We start from the raw sequence: 20,760 nt of genomic DNA on the forward strand, positions 1-20,760 counted from the left end.
CTGTACCTACAAGGAACCATCTAAATCATGTTTTGGTACTAGTTGTTCATTTCCACTGCATTATATGAATGTTGCTCAAAACTTAGTAATGTCAGCTGATTGCTAGAGATGTTATTTTCTTTGTTAACATAAATTACTACAATGGGAGCTGGATTCTTTGCCTCCAGGAAACTGCCCCCCCCCCCAAAGTCTGCTCCAAGCAGCTTTGAGAGTCTAGGCAAGTTGAAAAAATCAAGGTATCACAGGGCACTCCTCCATACACTGCAGAGGACACTTTGGAAAGAATTACACCCAGTCTGAGTTTCATAGTTAGGACATCACTCAGCTACAATATAAAAACAACTCTTGTAAATTGAAATCATATTAACAAAACATCTGGAAAGTTCCCCAAAGGAGAATGATCACCCAAAAGTATTGCTAAATAGATGGAACAGAAGACACTGACTTTTATCATAATCAAAATTTAGTCAGTTTCCATTGTACTAGACAAACCAACAGATGTGCTATTTACCTTTAAGGAGGTCTGGAATCTATTTTAATTCAACCTTGAAACCCAGACGTGCTTAGGTAATAAGTACAGATATTTAAATTCCGTAACAACCACCCAATGTTTACAAACATTTATTTCTTTATAGATATCTCATCCACCAAATGTATTTTTGGTTACAAAAAGGAATTTTGAGGGTTCTGCTATACTTTTACAAATGTCCCAATATCAATGTTCCTGCAAGCTTATAAAAATTATCTTTTAACTCTGATGGGGCAAAGGGGAGGGAGAAGTGGAGGTCAAGGTGTGGGGGTAAGAAAGATGGTAGAATGAGATGGACTTCATTACACTAGGTACATGAATGACTGCACATATGGTGTGATGCTTCATCATGTACAACCATAGAAATGTAAAGTTGTGCTGCAATTGTGTACAATGAGTCAAAATGCATTCTGCTGTCATATATACCTAATTTTAAAAAAAAGAAAAAATATCTTTGATTTTACAAACTTTGCTTGTAGAACAGGTTAAGAGAATAACAACATCAAGGGTCTCTTCCCCTTTTGGGGGGTGTGGGTACCTGGGATTGAACTCAGGGGCACTCAACTATTGAGCCACATCCCTAGCCCTATTTTGTATTTTATTTAGAGAGAGTCTCATCGAGTTGCTTAGCACCTCGCTTTTGCTGAGACTGGCTTTGAACTTGTGATCTTCTTGCCTCAGACTCCCAAGCCACTGAGATTAGAGGTGTGTGCCACTGTGCCCGGTTTCAAAATTACTTTTGAAATTAAAATAAGTCTTTTACAATGTATTAAGTGTAATCCTCTTCCTGTGTTGTCTATTAGTTTTAATGGTATCATATTCCCCCCTTCACGTCACGTAAGAAGGAACTTTTGGAGTCATCTTCAACTCCTCCCTTCACCTTAGCTCCCACATACAGTCTTATCTAATCTGATTACTACCTTGTCTCTGCTACATGTTTCTTTACGTCCCTCCTGGTACTAATCTAATTCAAGCCTATGCCATCTCTCATTTGAAATATTTAAAATTAGCCTCCTCTTTTGTCTCCAATCTCTAGCCTTTCCCTTCATTCATATATATATATGAATGATATAAGCAGCCTGAGTCATCCCTGATAACCTTATTCCTCTGCTGACAATCTTCCAATGGCAACTCAATGCCTTTAGAGAAAAATATCTAGCCCCCCAGTCTATCTTTTTTTCTCCCATTGTCCCCCCTTGAGACCAAATCATGCAGGGTTACAGTTCCCCACAAATGGCATGTTTCTTTCTCCTTATATTTGGCTCAGGATAGTTTTTTGGACATATAATGCACACCCTCTCCATTTTCCCACTTTTTAAAAAATATTTTGTTTTAGTTGTAGTTGGACACAACAACTTTATTTTATTTTTATGTGGTGCTGAGGATAGAACCCAGCGCCCTACATGTGCTAGGTAGGTGACCACTCTACCGCTGAGCCACAACCCCATCCCCTATTTCCCCACATTGTTTTTTAAAAAATGTTCTAATTGTAGATGGACTCAATACTTTTATTTATTTATTTTTATGTGGTGCTGAGAGTTAAATCCAGTGCCTCACATGTGCTAGGCAAGCACTCTACCACTGAGCTACAACCCCAGCCCCCATTTCCCCACATTTTTTAAAAAAAATGTTCTACTTGTAGATGGACACAATACATTTATTTTATTTATTTATTTTTATGTGGTGCTGAGACTCGAATCCAGTGCCTCACATATGCTAGGCAAGTGCTTCACCACTGAGCTACAACCCCAACCCCATTTCCTCACTTTTGAATGTTGAAATTGATTCTTGATTTTAAATGAATAGGAGTTCAACTTAAATGTCAGTTTTTCTATAAAGTCTTCCCCCAATATTTCCAACCACAGTTAATTTCTTCCATGTGCACCTGCACTGTACTTATATCTTCTGTAGTACTTATTATATTATACCTCCTTATAATTCTTTTGTGTATGTGCCAATCCCCCTTACAACACCACAAGTTCCTTGAAGGTAGCTACCATATATTGTTCAACTTTGTAGCTCCATAGAACCTAATACAATAACTTGCTGAGTTAAGTGCCCAATAAATGTGGAATTGAAATGAATAAACCTTATTTCAGCCCAATGTAATTGAGAAACAAGACTGTCAGGATTCTATCTTTAACTACATCTGTGTTGCTATAATTGCTTCATTGAGAAAATTTGAATTCATCTCTCAATCAATCTTTGGAACTATAGTAACTATTCTAAGTTTGAATTACCTTATGAAGAAAATTAGTAGAGGGGCTGGGGTTGTGGCTCAGTGGTAGAGTGCTCGCCTACCACATTAGAGGCACTGGGTTCGATCCTTAGCACCATAAATAAATAAATAAATAAATAAAATAAAGTTATTGTGTCCATCTACAACTAAAAGAAAAATATTTTTTTAAAAAAAGAAAATTAGAACAGCAAGAACATTGAAATCTGTGGTACTACAATGCCAATGAAAAAAGACCTTTTAGAGTAGATTCAGCTGTACAAGTTCAACCAATAAGCCACAAAGGCCTTCTTTTTGTTTTAACTCAGAATACAAAGAGGGTAATATTAAGCATATTAATGAAAACTAGTTAGGCGACACTGGATAGAGTGCATTAATTCTGACTCACTCACTGCTCCTTGCTGCAGCTGGATTTGGACCTTCTCCCACTGAAGGGCTGAGTAGATCTGATTCCACTTAATTTCCAAGTCTGACAAAATCACAACTTGGAAGTGGCCTGACTACTGGCAATTGTTAAGTACAGTAAATCCCTTCTCCTTCTATAACCCCCTCAAATGTCCTACATTCACAACTTTTTTTACACCAGATGTTTTGTTGAAATTTATACATTCCTATCAAATGCATATCAAAAAGACTTTTCCCCACTGCAACTGAGCTTTATTATATTAAGCATTCCATTTGACCTCCAAACTGTTTGTTACACAGACACTTACTGTGTGGTATTTATTGCATGGGGAATGAGGAGGAAAGTCAAGCTCAGAATAGGGTGGGATCCATTTGGGAATGAATATTCCCACAGTATATGACTGTTGACAGGAGCCCTTAGAGGCTGCTTCTCAAAAGAACTTTTTGGAACTTGCTAAATATAATGTCCCAATCCCTAGCCCAACACTCTTCCTTGGGAAAAAGATATGGTGTTCTGTTTTGTTTATTGAATTAAAGTTTTATTTCTTCATTAACATAGCCCTCTCTATGTGATTTCATCCATTAACAGCATAATTAACTAGATGTTAATAAATGACACAACGTGAAGCCATAACCAAAGATTGCTCGCTCACCTGAAATTTTGGTCCTCCCAAAGTGTTCTGCCATTACAGAAAGATCATTTCTGGAAAGCCATCATCATTCATCCAACCTCTGTAGGATTAGGAAACATAAACAAACTTTGCAGAAATGACTCACTTTCTATCTCTGATGGAAATTTAAAAATATATAGATGGGGGCTGGGGTTGTGGCTCAGCGGCAGAGCACTGGGTTTGATCCTCAGCACCACATAAAAATAAATAAAATAAAGTATTGTGTCCAACTACAACTAAAAATATATAGAAAGACAGCAGAGCTACTGTGAATAAAATGTCCTCTGTGAAATAATTCTAATAAGTAACCTCATGGCATCTTCTCTTATAAATGCTTTTAAATTGCAATCATGTGCTACATGTAATATATAGAATGATAAATAGCATTCTTATTTCTTTTCTTCAGGCTATTTCTTTTTCTCATCTATCTTATTTTCAAAATTAGTGTATATACCAAAGTGAATCTCACTATTGTGTCATCCATAAGAAATTAATTTTTAAAAATAACTGGGTAAGTGGCAGAAAGATCAATAGAGGGAAGAGAGCATGGGGTGGGGGTAGGGGAGGAAGGAAAGGTAAGAAAGGTCTGAATTAGAACAAGATATACTCCATACTTATACAATTATGTCAAAATGGATTCTACTGTCATGTATAACTAAAAAGAACCAATAATCAGTGTACATATATTTAGGTTTCTTCATGTTAGCAAATCCAATTAGAATATATAAATAATTTATCTATTTAAAGCCTCCCATAAGAATTGAGTATTCCACTCATTTATTAAATGACAACTGATTTGGTTACAAACTAAGCAATTAATAAAAATTTCCTTAATTGTAATGCATTTTGCTGTCATATATAACAAATTAAAATTTTTTAAAAATTCCTTGATTTAAAATTATAAATAGATGACAATATACAACTACTTCTCACTTTAGAAGTAATTCACTAAAAATGAGAGTAAATCATTTTGCAAATCATTTTATTTTATTTTCCTATGACTTACATTTTCAGAGATGCTTTATTCTTAACTTTTTGCTTCCTTTATACAGGCTGTGTTTCCCAACACTTTCTTTAATTACTTTACCAACCTTGTAAACAAATACTTCAGTACACTGAAAGAAAATGACTTGCTTATCCAAACACTATTTTCATCTATGCCCAAACCCCCACAGTTACTTAGGGGATGCAAAGATGTGAAAAATTTAGCATACATCCTCAAGGGACTAGCAACCTAAATAGGGAAGACAATCATGCGAGAAACTAACTAGGCAAGATAAAACAAGGGCTATAAGCAGAAGGACCAGCAATGTTTTATGAACATACAAAGAAAAAGAAGCAATAACTCTGGGCAGTGTGAGGAAATTCCTCAGCAAGTCTTTTAGGAAACAGAAGAAATAATCTGTAGTGTAAAAGTGTAAAGCCATGAATATTTACTCATTGATTTTCTCTGAAAAGTTTTAGTTTCCTTTCTGGAAGATTTTCTTAGTCTTGAACTTAAAGTGGTTATATAAAGCAACAGAACAGCAGCAATCAATCAATTTTAATACTCAAATACTCAGAATTTTGGCTCTTCCATGCCCTATCACTCTTTCCTTACACTTCCTTAGCCTACCAAAGACACTTAAACACATTGTTTAAGCTGGGTGTGGCGGCACATGCCTGTGATCCCAGAGGCTCAGGAAGCTGAGGCAGGAGGACTCTGACTTCAAAGCCAGCTTCAATAACTTACACAAGGCCCTAAGCAACTCAGCAAGACCCTGTCTCTAAATGAAATATTAAAAAGGGCTGGGGATATGGCTCAGTGATTAAAGACCTCTGGGTTCAATCCCTGGTATCAAAAAAAAATTGTTTAGTCTCACTTGAAAGACTAAAAGTATTATAAATTTCTAGGCTACATTTCCAGCTATTTGCTAGTTTTTCTTCCTCTGCATCATTAATTTGCCATGTTGCCATGATCAAGTATATGAGAATGAAATATATGAAATGACAACTTCTTGCCCTGGTAAAATTCTTTGAAATCCTATTAAGAAAGATGTGGCATGGACAATGTCCCAACTAACACTGCTATTAATTTTATTCTAATTAACAGGCAATATGTGAATTAAAAATTGAAAGGTGTTTTCATTGTCAAATTTAAAAATACCTATCCCTAACAACAAGCTTCCAAATAATATTATTTGTTTCAGATAACAAAGCTTTTAAATAGATCAGGGGCAAAAGCAGGAGATATTCAATAATGCCTATGTCTCTAATACTAAATAGTTTTTATTACTGTTTATTTCAAAGTTTGAAAAGACAACGCATCCATAAAATACTTGTATACATTTTTTAAAAATCTCCTTTGCCTTTCTAATAATCAGATTCCCAAATCTCAGCTATAGCAAGACACAATCTGGATTATTTTTCTGTCTTCTTAAAAATTGAACTATTCTAAGAAACATATATATAAAACACAAATAGCCTATGACCACATATATGCAATTCCTTCCTGAAATTCCTTTTATTTCTATGAGAAAATGTCAGTCATGGATGTATTTGTCCTCTTATATATGGAATGATTTCTTATTTTATGGGAAGTTGCCCCAAGAACCTAAAATAAAACCAAGGCAGTATATTTGGTGTCAATTACTTAGAAATTTGGAATTTGTTTCCTTAATTTCTAACAGATAGACTAACTTCTTATGCTCTGAATGATGACTCCCTTTGACCAGTTATAGACAAGAGCAGAGTCAGGACTTTTATCCACAGGACCCCTTGAGGTAAAATTTCCCCCTGTCCTCCAATAATCATGGTGCATTTCAGAGAGTTGGGCCTGTCTAGAACTCGAGGGCCAAACTAGTGTTCTATTTAAATTTGCTGATGTTAAATGCAAATGTATTTGAAAGAAATCAAAGTTTGGGTATGTGCATGCAGAGATTATAAATTCTGATGGACTGAGAAGACAGATGTGAAGAGAAAATGTACATTAAGAACACAGTGCCTCTAGAGTATAAAAGAAAAGAGAATCAAGGAGAATTTGAGTGAGACTAGAATTAATGGCTGGGGTAGGTTTAAGGGAAATTTTGGAAAACTGAGTTAAGAAACTGAGTCTCCAAATAATGAAAAGTCTTACTTAATTTTTTTCCTGTGAGCTGAGACTAGGAGATCCAGTTGAGTTAATGAAGAAAACATCTATAAGAATCTTTCATAGTAAATGGGGAGTGACATTGCTAGAGAGAAGCAGTATAGCACAGTGATTGGTAATACAGATTTTGGAGTTTGATAGATTCCAGTTCAAATTCAGGTTCTGTATTGTATTAGCTGTCATTGAGCAAATTACTTAACCTCTCTAAGCCCCAGTTTTCCTAATGATACTATAAGTGAAATGTTCATGTGGTTGTTGAAAAGATCAAATGAGGTAACTTATATAAAGTATTTAGGGCAGGTAAAGAACACAAAAAAATAGAAGTTTTTATTATGGTTTGGATATATAAACAGTAGTATGTTGGAGGTATGTTTGAAAAAAAGGGAAATATAAGAATAAATTTAGGTTTGCTTTGCGTTTCTATAATACATTCTGTTACTCCTATAGTTTCAATTGAAAAGCTCTAAGGGTATTCTTCATTTTATGGAAATATGCCATCTTGATACAAGGTATCTTAAGAATTATTTTTCACATTATGAAATGATAATTTTATCACAGGGTTCCTTGACACTATATGTTTCTTTTTTTTTACATTTATTTATTTATTTATTCTAATTAGGTATATATGACAGCAGAATGCATTTCAATTCATTGTATACAACTGCAGCACAACTTTTCATATCTCTGGTTATACACAATATAGTGTCACACCTTATGTGTGACACATGTACCTAGAATAATGATGACCATTTCATTCCACCATGTTTCCTGCCCCCATGCTCCCTTTTTAACATAAAACTAAAATAAATAAATTCACATACTTTATGTATATTTTCTATTTTGGAAATTTTAGTGACAGGAGATCTATGTTCTAACCCTACTTCCACTTCTTCTGTGTCATAAAGTATCTAACTGAAATATCTGGTACCAGCTCTATCTTGAAATCTCTAGGCTCTATGGCTCAATCAACTCCAGAAGTCCAAGGTAGGCAGGAAAAGAAGTTGTGATGGCAGTAGCTTCAAAGGTTTCACTAATAAGGGGTCAGTTAAAATTGTTATGGGTGGGTGGATGGAAGTCAATTGTAAAGCTGTATATCTTACCACTCTTGAAGTTCTAAAGACTCAGACATTACTCAGAGGGTAAATTTAACCACTCCTGGTTAATGAGGTTTTCCATAAAGAATGAAGCAACAAATACAGACAATCTTACCTTCTGGCATTTCAACTAACACTATGTGGTAACTTGAGCTATAGTAGTTAAGTTTCCAAGTCAATGGGGATATTCAGATAGAAACTAGATGATCATTTCTTGGGAGATTTTAAGACTGATTAAAATATCTGATTGGGGTTGGGCGAGATTACTTCTAAGGATCTCTTTCAATTCTATAGTTCTATGGCAAACACCAATTCACATCGTGCTTTTTCAATCACATATAGCTTCTATAACAAGAAATCAACATTATATTAATCTGCTTTCTAAAGTGTCCTGTATAAGAATTCCCTGTCCCCTGGCTCAGTCTAATTCCAACTGGCCTTAAATCACCCCTCTAACTATTAATCAACATCAGCAATTCTTATTGGCTCAAGTATACTGGCAGCAGAGAAAGGTGACAGAATTAACAGCATACAGAAAGGAAAGAGAACAGAAATGGCTATCAGGATCAAGTAAAGTTGCTATGAAGCAATGAGACTAGTTTTTGTTTATCTGCTTTGAAGCAGCTTGGTAAACTACTGCTGAGGGTAATTTCAAAAGAGAGACAAACATATAAAATTAATAATTATAACCCAGTGTGTTATGTATTAAAATAGAGGCCCATAAAAAGTTCTGTGGGAACACAGAGACTGGCCAGTTTTGCTGAGGAGGGTTAAGAAAATTTCATAGAGGAAGTAACAAGCAAGCTGAGTCTTGAAGGATGAGTAGGAGCTGACTGGGTTGAAATAGGGTGAGGCATGATTGGCAGAAAAAAGTGTTCAAAGTCAGAGAGACATGAAAGAATATTTTTAGGAAGTGGTGAGTAATAATTGTGAGGTTAGGACCTCAGAGGAGGCCATGCTTAAAAAGGATAGGCTTTCCTCTATGTTGATGGGAAGTAATAATAGCTCCTTTAAGCACGAGAGTGACATAGATTTGTGTCAACAAAGATAACTCTGGTGACTGGTATAAAATAGTTTTGAAGGGAAGCAGGTAAATTGGCGAGCCAGAATGAGAATTCAGACTAAGTGACATTGAGGCTGGAGAAGAAAGGATGGATTCAAAAGATATTTGGAAGATAAAACAGACAGAAAATATTGCCTGCCTGACAGCATTACACTCAATGATCAGTTTTATGTATGTGTGGATTTTTCAACAGATTACATAAACACAAAAGATATGGTGACAGATTGTGGGGTGATCAATTTATTTTCTGACGATGCTCGTTTCTTCTCATATTATGAAAGTCCCTGTTAACCTACATGTGTCCAAGAGAAAAAGAACAACTGGAATTGCTAGATATTTATTTCAAATTTCATTTATTGGCTTTGCTCACTGCTTAATTCCTTTCTGAAGTAGAAATAAGGAGCATGTGCCAATACTTTATATACATATGTCTCTTAATCCTCACAACAAACCTACCATGTTGATATTATACTCATTTTACAGATGAGGAAACCAGTCATTGGTAGAAATCCATTCCCTTTTCTAAGGTATCAAAGCTAAGAATTAAGGGCACCAGCATTTAAACCCAGGTATGGGTGACTTTAAAGCCCATGCTCTTTCAACAACCTCACACTGCTCTTAAAAACAAACATAGAAAAAGGTTTTAAATAAAATTAAAAAGCAAATATTATTATTTTAAGAATGGCTGCATCATTATAATATTCTCATATATTTTAATAAAAACCTGAAGGGAGGTAGGGAGCCAAGGTATATGTACATCTGAGAAAAGATTGTTCTAGGTAGAGAAAATAGCATGTGCAAAGGCCCTGATAATGGACCATACTTGGTGTGTTAAAACAAAAACAAAGAATCAGTCATGGCTAAGGCCAAGTGAATGAAGGGAAGTGAGAGTGGGAAGTTAAGAAAGAGGCAGAGGCAAAGCAAAACATAGTGGCAATGTGGAATATTAACTTTTCTCCAAGTGAAATACAGGTCTTGTAATGACTTTGGCTTTTGCTTTAGGCAAGAAAGGCAGATATATAGAAGGGCTTGTGTCAGATATAAGGATTAACACCAACTGAGGAGTTTATCATGCCAATGAGTATGTTTATGCCCATGTTTATGCCCACTAATGTGGTAAGTGTGCTACTCTGAGCAAAAATGAAACCTATGAAATGGAAGATGCAACAGCATGGGAGGGCACATACACTTGGACAATAGATACACACCTTAGTGAGCTGATATATGAGGCACAGGAAATATCTCAATTCATAATAGATGAGAACTTTAAAATGAAATCTTTTAAAAATGTGCTTTCAAAAAGATCAATTACATTTTATAACATATATTTACAAATCTGTGAATTTAACATAGTCATCCTTTTGCCACTGAAATATTTAAGATCTGCTTAAGCTGAAATCTAGTATTATCTTAGATGACTCCCATTCCTAGCCACAACTTTATTAGAGACAGAAACTCAGGAAAGAGGGAGTAATGAATTATTTTTTTTCAGGTTGCTTTGAGGCCGGGTTTCCAAGCAGAAATCGCTTTTGTCCATAGCATTTTCAGGACTATTAAAGTCCAACCTGCATTCTCAGTTCTACCGCCATCCAAAGAGCTTTTTAAAAAATATGTTTTAGTTATACATGGACCAATACCTTTATTTTGTTTATTCATTTTCAAGTGGTGCTGAGGATCAAGCCCAGTGCCTTACATGTGAAAGGCAAGTGCTCGGCCACTGAGCCACAACTCCAGTCCCCAAAGAGCATTTTTTTAACCCCCAATGTTACATTGTTTCTCTACAGAGGGCACTTGAAAATAAATTAAAATTTTTAAATATTCTTGTTTTTCTTGTAGATTCAAAGCAATTATTATTACAACTATTGTTAACTATTCATGAGCTAGCTAAGTTTGGGGCACTCCAAATGCAGCATGCTTCATATGCCGAGTTGGTGCTGAAGCTCATATCTGGTACTGAATCATCCACTTATTCTGTCTGAGCCCTGCTGTATAAATTGCCTGGGGTCCAGGGTGAAGTCTAAGATGTGGAGCAAAACAAAATGAATTGGTCCAAACGGGGATTGAACTCATGACCTCATTAGCAGTATAAGTCTAACCAGCAGTATATAGTTGTTTACTGCTTTTCATATGCAACACAGCTCCACTCATTTCAAAGGCTTAGACTACTTCTCCAGACCTAGGTAGGCAAATTAATCCCCCTTTACAGGGGCAACAAAAGGTCATGTTAGAAGAACTGCTTAGGTTAAAAGCAGCCTGAAGAAATTAAAAAGAGATTCTCTTTCCTGCCAACCCTAGTGAAGTGGCTACAGTTGGAACCTTTTAAATCAGCTTTGTGGAACATAGAAAGCAGTCCTGAAGATAGCTGTGCCTAGCAGCAGGAAGTTGAGTTCTGGGCAGTCCATTTAATTAAAGCTTCTGAAGAATTTATTTTATGGCCTTTTCTAATTTTCTCTTTTAACACTAGAAAGGATACAAGCTAGCATTTCAATGTAGAAATTAAAAAACAAGGGTTAAAAATGGGGCCAATAACATGGTAATCTAATTTATATGATGAGCCTATAGCTTTAATGTAAATATTTTTAGGATAATGTGAGTTGAAATAAGATTGTATAAGCCATAAAAGTGAGTTTTCTAAACATAAGACCAATTGTAACTATACTTCATAAATCTAAATATATTTTCTTTTACTTTTAGATTTTAAACATACTAAAAAGTTCACTGCTTATTTGATATCAATAATAACTGCATTGTTCTCAACAGAGGAGATTAAATAGTTTTCCATCTTTAAAAATTCCTAGCACTTATAAAATCTTTATTCTAATTGAAAATATTAAAAATCTACCATTTGTCCAAGTTTATTTTGTTAACCTGTGGTGTGTGTGTGTGTGTCTATGTGTATGTGTGTATGAAGTTTCTTTTGTTAACAATAAGCAGCTCAGATAATGCAACTCTTTAGGACAAGATTTTTATATGGAATATTTGCTCTTTATTTAAAAAGTGAGACAGTATAAAATAAACCCAGAAGTTGTTTCTATGAAAAATAAATTTATGATGTAAAGGGCCAACAGCAAATAGTTAGCCTTTATAGAACACCAAATTATTATCAGTAATGAAAAGGAAATTTTTTCCAAATATTACTACTTTTAATATACACATGAGGTACTTTAAAGTTTGAGAGAAGGACAAAGATCATAGAGACAGGCTTATTTTCTTTTACCCTTTAAGGAAATATTTTCAAAAGTATTTTCTCATGCTCATAAAACCATAACTAAAAATTTAACATTAAATTGCTGCACAAAAATCTCAACATTCAATTATTTTAAAATACTCAAATTACTAGTAACATTGTCGCCTCGAAGTGGTAAAAGCATATTATTTGTGTGATATTCTAGACAGGAATAATCGCCTTGAGCTCACATTGGTATAACCACTTTATTTTTCCAGAACACTTTAAGATAAAAATCTTTTCTCTTGTTCATTGAAGTCCTAAGGACTCAACTGCTTTAGAAACTTATGAATAGACACAATATTTATCATGCAGATGTTCAGACAAAAATAAATATATTTTAATGTCTACAATATAATTTTAGGCCACATATAATAATTTAATATATTATTTGTGTTCTAATTTAGCTTTACCATTTCAGAGTTACATCTGAAGAAATGAAGACTATCTGAAACAATGATTCTCAGAAAAGGAGATAGATATGAGTTTCATTGTACTGAAGCAAAACGTGAATTCACATTATTTAGACAAGAGGAAAGTAGATCTAAACCATTAACTTTTTAATTTTCTTCATTCTTCAAGCATCAGGGCTATAATCCAACTTGGTTCTAGGTACTATTTGGTGGGCTGTGTGTGTGTGCACATGCACACCCATTTTCAAGAGTCTTATTTTAGAGGACTTTTTCCATTATAAGCTCACTTTCTCCTCTCAGAATCTCCCACTTCTCATACATAATTACTTCTGATAATAATTTAAACACACTTTTGCATTTTGATTTTTTTAACCACATAGATAAAAACAATTTTGGATTTTACATGCAGTGAACAATGGATGGATTGATGAAATAATTCTGTAAATTGCTTTAAATACATTCCAGTTTTTATTACAGAAAAAGCGTAGTTGTATTCATCTAGTATCATCTCCTTTGCCTTTTAGGCAAAAATCACATTCTACCTACGACTATAATTATTTATGTAACTTCTTTTCTCTCTTACTATATTATTAACTCCTGAGGCAAAATGTAGACAAGATTTGCAGGATGCACTGTTTAAACATGATTAAAGGGGGGAAATAGCAGCCTCCTCAGAGCAAAGAGTTTTGTAAAGTTCATAGACACATGTAAGAATAGGGTTAATTTCTTGTACTTTACCCCCTCCTGATTAAATTCAATAGCCCTGACACTGGGGGTAAAAAACATGTTCAGCTTCCCTCACACCTTTTTATAGATGGTCTTTTATACTTTTTTGTCCAACGACATTGTGCCTGTGGCTCTTAATCAAAGCAGCAGGGACATTTCAACTGGAGACTCTGAAGATCTGAAAGAAGTGATAAGGAATAAGAATCTGATACACTCACTACACTTAATTTTTGGGCAGTAAGTGCTATATGAATTCAGACAATTCTCTATAATTCAAGTGCCACTACCCATACTGGGAAAGGTTCTTGCTCTTTAGTTTCCCCTTCCACATTCTGCTGGCCATTTTTTGGCTACCTCTTGGCAAATTAATACAGTCTTGGGATAATGAAGGAGTGCATTAACCTAGAAGCTAAAATGAAGACTCCCAATTTCTCCAAATAAATAGCTTCACTATGCTTTCCTATGGATAATGTGAAGTAAATAGCTTACAAAAATACAGGTTCCAATTACACCTTAAATTAAATGCTTACAAAATCTGACATATATTTAATTAGTTATTTGGTAATCAATAAACAAACTATAAAATTAGATATAAATTTTTAGGACTCAGGCCATCCTCCTTTTTCTAAAAAGGCAACAAAATGTAGGTTTTAGACTAAGCTAGACTAAGCACTGTGTTTCAAATACATCTAAATTATTTCCCCCAAAAGCATACTTTAGCCAGAAGTCCTGCCAGAGACACTTGCCAAAAATAGTCTAACCTTAACATCTCTAAATGAGCTTCCATGACAATAATGTACAGTCAGAAGTGACTCATGTACAGCTTTTCTTTTTATAAGAAAAATTGATCTGGGTGATGCTACCAAAGGACTAATATTTTATGAGGAGGGGTACTTGCTTAATATAATTACTCATAATGAGCCAAGTGTAGTTACTTTAAAAAATGAAGAACAAGAATTATCACATAATAGCCTACTCCAATGGGAGAAATATAATCATGCTGCTTACAATGGTTTTTAAACACACAATGCTCTAGAAAAAGGTCAGAGTACACCACCAAAATATAGAAGCAATTTTGGTTTACAATGCTTCTAGTCACCCAGAAGTGCCCAGCCCATCTAAGACCTTTAGTTATTTTCAGTATCTTAAATAATCCAGCAGAAGTAAACATTTGTAAAGTGCGACACACATATAAAAACACCCCACTCACTTACACACTCACACAGAACAAAACAAAGCAAACACATCAGCCTTTATGTGGTTACCCCGTTCCCTAGAAAGGACTAAACCTCCATTGCTAATTTCTCAGAATTAAGCAGCACAAAAGTAGCATAGTTCAGAATCAAGCTCCAGACGCTGCTAGCACCTGCATAATTATTTCACTGCCAAGAGGTCTAAATATGACAAAGTAAATGAGAAGTCAGGAAAGACAGACTTTTAAGTATGGTGACAGACCACATTCGTGTTTTCACTAAATAATAACACATCTATTAATCAGTTTTGTATTCTAGAAAACTTACTACCAACTTGAATTTACATGAAGAAACACATCTGTAGTCTGTGATACAACTTCTGAGCCCAATGTTTAAGGAATCTTCCTCGACTGATATGTTTGTATTTATCTCTATTAATCATAACTCTCTTCTGTATATGTTTTATAAGTACTAAAAGAAGAAAAATCTCTCTGCTTTCTAACATGTAAAAGCCATAAATATAAGTAAATACAAGAAATATTGGTAAATAATATATTGTTCTTAACTGACACAAAGAATATTTGCACTTTGAAGTCTTGAGATCTGCTAAACACCTTAATTTGTATACTGTCATCAACTTTTATGGGCAAATTATTTAAATTATTTAATCTCAGTTTCCTCATTTTAAAATTGTGGCTATAAATATCTAAGAATTGTGAGGACTGTACATATAAAGCTCCTCAGCAATGTCTAATATATAATAAATTCTTAATAAATGGTAGCCGCTAATAATAGTCATAACAATAACATGTAGAAAATAAGCACACTGTTAGACTAAAAACAGGAAATTGAAACTTCTTAAATTAATTCTATAGTTTGTGACTCTAAAATGAACCCAGGAAAAAAAGATTAATTGCATTTTATAAGACTTATTTTCTTTTTTCATCAATTCCAAATAATTTGATTCTTAATATGTTAATCAAATAACATTATGCTAAACAAAACTGAATAGTAAAACCAGGAATGTGCGTGTACACACACACACACACACACACACACCCCTCTTTAATGTGCTATATACTATTTGAGGAAGTTATATAGAAACATGAGAAAAAAGTTGGAAAGTAAACAGGAAGAGCCACAGACTAAAATAAAAATAACAAGGTATACAAATGTAGGCAAATGTCCAAGTCTGATTATCCGAACAATTCATTTAGATCCTATTATTGTCAGAAAAATACATTGCAATTCTTCTGGTAATACCCTTAGTGATAAATTAAAAATTGCAGAAAAGTTGGATATTCTCATCCCTCCGTATCAATGGAGACAAAATAATTTATTTTCCTTAAAACCAAGTTGCTACCAGCTACTACTACTGAAGATTTCTAAAGTGGATAATATTTAGGGCTGGGGATGGGGCTCAATGGTTAAGAGCCCCTGGGTTCAATTCCTAGTACCAATAAGTAAATAAATAAATAAAGTAGATAATATTTGATAAGGAATTTCTACCACAATCTCACTAGAAAACACAAAGGGTCTCGGTCTCTCTCTCTCTCTCTCTCTCTCTCTCTCTCTCTCACACACACACACACACACACACACACACTCACACACATATATTTTTACTACCCAGATATAAACTGAAATTCAAGTTTCATAACAGACTTGTATTTCCAAAAAGGCGTTCCTTTAAAAAACTGACATAAATAGGCTAACATTTGCACTCTCTAACAAGTTGTAGTTATTTCTAGGATGCATATTTTGAAGCCTTATAGGCTATATGCTATTTACTCAAATACAAACACTCAGTTTCTAATACCTGTGAAAAGCTAAAACCAAATATGACCCTCTAAACCAATGCTTTTTTTTCCCCTGGACTTCACTGTAAGTCCACTGAAAAAATCTTGCAGCTGTGAGCTACTGTGCACCTTAAAATATGAGAATATTAAGTTAAAGTGCCTCGTTAGGAGTTTGCATTTATACAATTCTACAGTAAAATAATGAATGTCCACACATTAATCTTGAAGCAAAGTTGTAATTATTTCATTCCTTCAAGATCCCCCTAATGCCCTTATTAAGTATGTAAAACAAAATGCTATGATTATTACTTCACCTATGGAGGTTAAGCAACTTGCCCCAAGTACCAACAGTTAGCAAGGACCAGTTTTTTGTTGGATAGACACTGTGCATATTACAACTATAGAAATGGTGTCATATAATTGTCCTGAAAAATGAACAAAAACAGGAAATTCCTTTACTAATAGCTTATTATTTAAGGAATTTTCTTCTTTTGAAATAATTTTGGAACACAATTTGCTAGAAATCTAAATTTGAACAAATAAATCAGATGGCATGCTAGATAGCTTTTTGTGAGATCAAACATTAAGAACAAAGTTTTAACAACTGTATGGAGGCTCTCATTACTTTGTCCTTGTGTTAGATGAAACAAAATAAACAAACTACAATTAATCCAGGGTAATTGTAGTTTAAAGTGTGAATGTGAATGATTATCTGCCAGGCTGGGGCATTATATTTTTTTCTAGGTTCTCCCTTCAAAGTCAAAAATACATAAAAGTATACAAAATGTGTAAGATAAAAGAGACATTAACTATTTTTTAAAAGCTTAAAAGGAAAGAAAAAATGAATGACTTAGTACAGAAATAATATTTTTGGTAACCCGTGGATATTTGGTCATTGATTTTCAAGTTATAAAAAATGAGCTGGCCATTGTGGGGAGTTCAAAGTATCTATGGCATAATACATGTAACTACAGTATTTTATAATATGATAATATATATCAACAACATTTTATAAGAGAAGGTAATTGGTCAAAGAGAAGGAAAAACCTGACATGAAAGGAGTCAAGAATGTTGACAGTTCAGTAAAAGAAAAGGAGTTAAAATATCAGGCTCAAGTTCCATAAGATTTTTTTTTTTAATGCAGAAGCAGAGGTAACAAAAATTGGTCTTCACCTGGTAAGTGTGTACTCCCTGAGTCCTGAATGCAAATTCATGGCAGAAAAAGTACCTATGCATCCACGCAATCTTTTGTCTCGACCAATCTTCCATGTTACAAACAGTGGGCTGTAATGGAAGATAAAAATAGGGTAAATCAATCAATTCAACTCAAGCAAGTATTTATTGAGTATTTAGCATACACTAGGTTAGGTGCCCAAAAGACAGGCCCTCAAAGAACTCAATAGTACTATATTTAGCAAAACTGTACATTTTATTGAGTGTGTGCTATATGATAGGTACCATAGTAAATGTTTTAGCCAACTATTTATGTTAATCCTCATCAATTACTCTAGGAGACTGATACATCCCTATTACAGATGAGGTAGTCCCACAGCTGATATATAATAAATTAGTTTTTCAAACCTGGGCAACATCAATTATAGAGCCTTAACTCTATGTGATGGATGACTGATTCCTCATTTAAACCTCAAGTTACTGTTGATACATATCTCCAATTTGGAAAATCGGGGAGGAAATCAATAACCTCAATACTTCAATAAACATTTTCTGACAATATAAGGGCTATATATGTACTATAAAGAGGTTATGAAAGATACATGGATGCCTAAAGATCTTTGCTCTCCAGGAGCCAGTACAGGAGGCAGGCATGTTCAGAGCTAACTAATAATATAAGGCAAAAGGAAACAATTACTATAAACCATATACAAAATTCCACAAGTCAAGCCACTAGTGTACAAAAAAATTCATCAAATTTGATAATTCTGTTTGGCCTAGAAAAATCAGTAGAGTTCAGAGAGGCAAAGGGCAATAGCAAACATTAAACTACTACTCATAAATTAGAAATTTTACTTTAATTTTTATATAAACATATTGCCTATAAGTACAATCTATCAAGTATCAAAGAGCAAAGTGGCAATTATAATAAAATGGCCTGGGCCTGGGGCTCAGTGGTAGTGCACTTGCCTGGCATGTGTAAGGCACTGGGTTCAATTCTCAGCACCGCATATAAATAAGTAAAACAAAGGTCTATCAACAACTAAAAAATAAAACAATTTTTTTAAAAAAATGGCCTAAGTATAATGTGGTTTCAAATGAAATTTAACACAGTGTATGTTTGGATTCTGCAGTAAACCATGACAGACTCAATTAATGGTCAAATCCAAAAGCGAATGTGTTCTAATTAGAAGCCACTTTATATGTCAAGTTTTTAAAAAATATTTTTGTTTTATTTATTTATTTTTATGTGGTGCTGAGTATCGAACCCAGAGCCTCACACGCGCTAGGTGAGTGCTCCACCACTGAGCCACAATCCCAGCCCCTATATGTTACTTTTTATGAAATAAATTAATTTACATATTTTAGAACATTTCATAAAAAGATAAATATCCCAAGATGGGGATGATATGTACTAATATGAGTATTTACATTAAACTGGTATAATTTGCTACATTACTGTTTTCTAAGAATTTAAATTTTAGAGAGATATCCCATATCATGTTTCTTATAATACACTGGTGAGTTAAAGAAAATCATTTCTTTAAAACACTCCAGTCAGTCATCAGCAGTTAGAATAAAAAGATATTCCATTCAAGCATTTCAATCACCATCCTCAAACATGTAAATCATGCCATGTTCTGATAAACAGGCACAATGGTAGATAGGTTCCTAATTGAATAAAGTATATAAACATGGAAGCAATACTAAGAGTTGCCTTCTACCAACAGCCAAATGTCCAATAGCATGGAAAAGGATGACTAAAGTAAAACATCAAAGTTAGCATTCAAATAGTAGATAACCTATGGTAATGTTATGAAAATGAAAAGCAAAAAGTAAATGCCAGGTTTTCTGCTTTCTATATTATAAGTACAAAATATAAATTTAGACAAGATTCTAATTAATGCTCCATTTGGAAACTCTTCTCTAGTGTTGATCAGAAGACAAGAATTAGATAGGATTACTTTCTCATCCATTCTTTTACATACTAGTATACTGATATGTACACATTATCTTTTTTTTTTAATTTTTATTGTTGGTTGCTCAAAACATTACATAGTTCCTCATATATCATATTTCACACTTTGATTCAAGTGGGTTATGAACTCCCATTTTTACCCCGTATACAGATTGCAGAATCACATCAGTTACACATCCATTGATTTACATATTGCCATACTAGTGTCTGTTGTGTTCTGCTGCCTTTCCTATCCTCTACTATCCCCCCTCCCCTCCCCTCCCCTCTTCTCTCTCTACCCCGTCTACTGTCATTCATTTCTCCCCCTTGTATTATTTTTCCCTTTCCCCTCACTTCCTCTTGTATGTAATTTTGTATAACCCTGAGGGTCTCCTTCCATTTCCATGCAATTTCCCTTCTGTCTCCCTTTCCCTCCCACCTTATGTCTCTGTTTAATGTTAATCTGCTTCTCATGCTCTTCGTCCCTACTCTGTTCTTAGTTACTCTCCTTATATCAAAGAAGACATTTGGCATTTGTTTTTTAGGGACTGGCTAGCTTCACTTAGCATAATCTGCTTTAATGCCATCCATTTCCCTGCAAATTCTATGATTTTGTCATTTTTTAATGCAGAGTAATACTCCATTGTGTATAAATGCCACATTTTTTTTTTATCCATTCGTCTATTGAAGGGCATCCAGGTTGGTTCCACAGTCTTGCTATTGTGAATTGTGCTGCTATGAACATTGATGTAGCAGTGTCCCTGTAGCATGCTCTTTTTAGGTCTTTAGGGAATAGACCGAGAAGGGGAATAGCTGGGTCAAATGGTGGTTCCATTCCCTGCTTTCCAAATTGGCTGCACCAATTTGCAGTCCCACCAGCAATGTACAAGTGTACCCTTTTCCCCACATCCTCGCCAGCACTTGTTGTTGACTTCATAATGGCTGCCAATCTTACTGGAGTGAGATGGTATCTTAGGGTGGTTTTGATTTGCATTTCTCTGACTGCTAGAGATGGTGAGCATTTTTTCATGTACTTGTTGATTGATTGTATGTCCTCCTCTGAGAAGTGTCTGTTCAGGTCCTTGGCCCATTTGTTGATTGGGTTGTTTGTTATCTTATTGTCTAATTTTTTGAGTTCTTTGTATACT

General features: G+C 34.4%; 1 protein-coding gene across 3 annotated transcripts in view; it reads right to left on the bottom strand.

Moving 5' to 3' along the window:
* The window catches only part of Ammecr1 (AMMECR nuclear protein 1), a 143,821-nt gene that overhangs the window by 67,916 nt on the left and 55,145 nt on the right, over positions 1–20,760 (bottom strand). For 2 of the 3 annotated variants that reach the window (XM_071606683.1, XM_027930768.3), the window contains exon 2: positions 17,656–17,766. The exons of the other annotated variant lie outside the window; for it this stretch is intronic. In XM_071606683.1, coding sequence (XP_071462784.1) covers positions 17,656–17,766 — 111 coding nt within the window. The remainder of the gene's footprint in view (positions 1–17,655; positions 17,767–20,760) is intronic. 3 annotated transcript variants of the gene reach the window in all.

Source organism: Marmota flaviventris, chromosome X, assembly GCF_047511675.1.
Source record: "Marmota flaviventris isolate mMarFla1 chromosome X, mMarFla1.hap1, whole genome shotgun sequence".
NCBI lineage: Eukaryota > Metazoa > Chordata > Mammalia > Rodentia > Sciuridae > Marmota > Marmota flaviventris.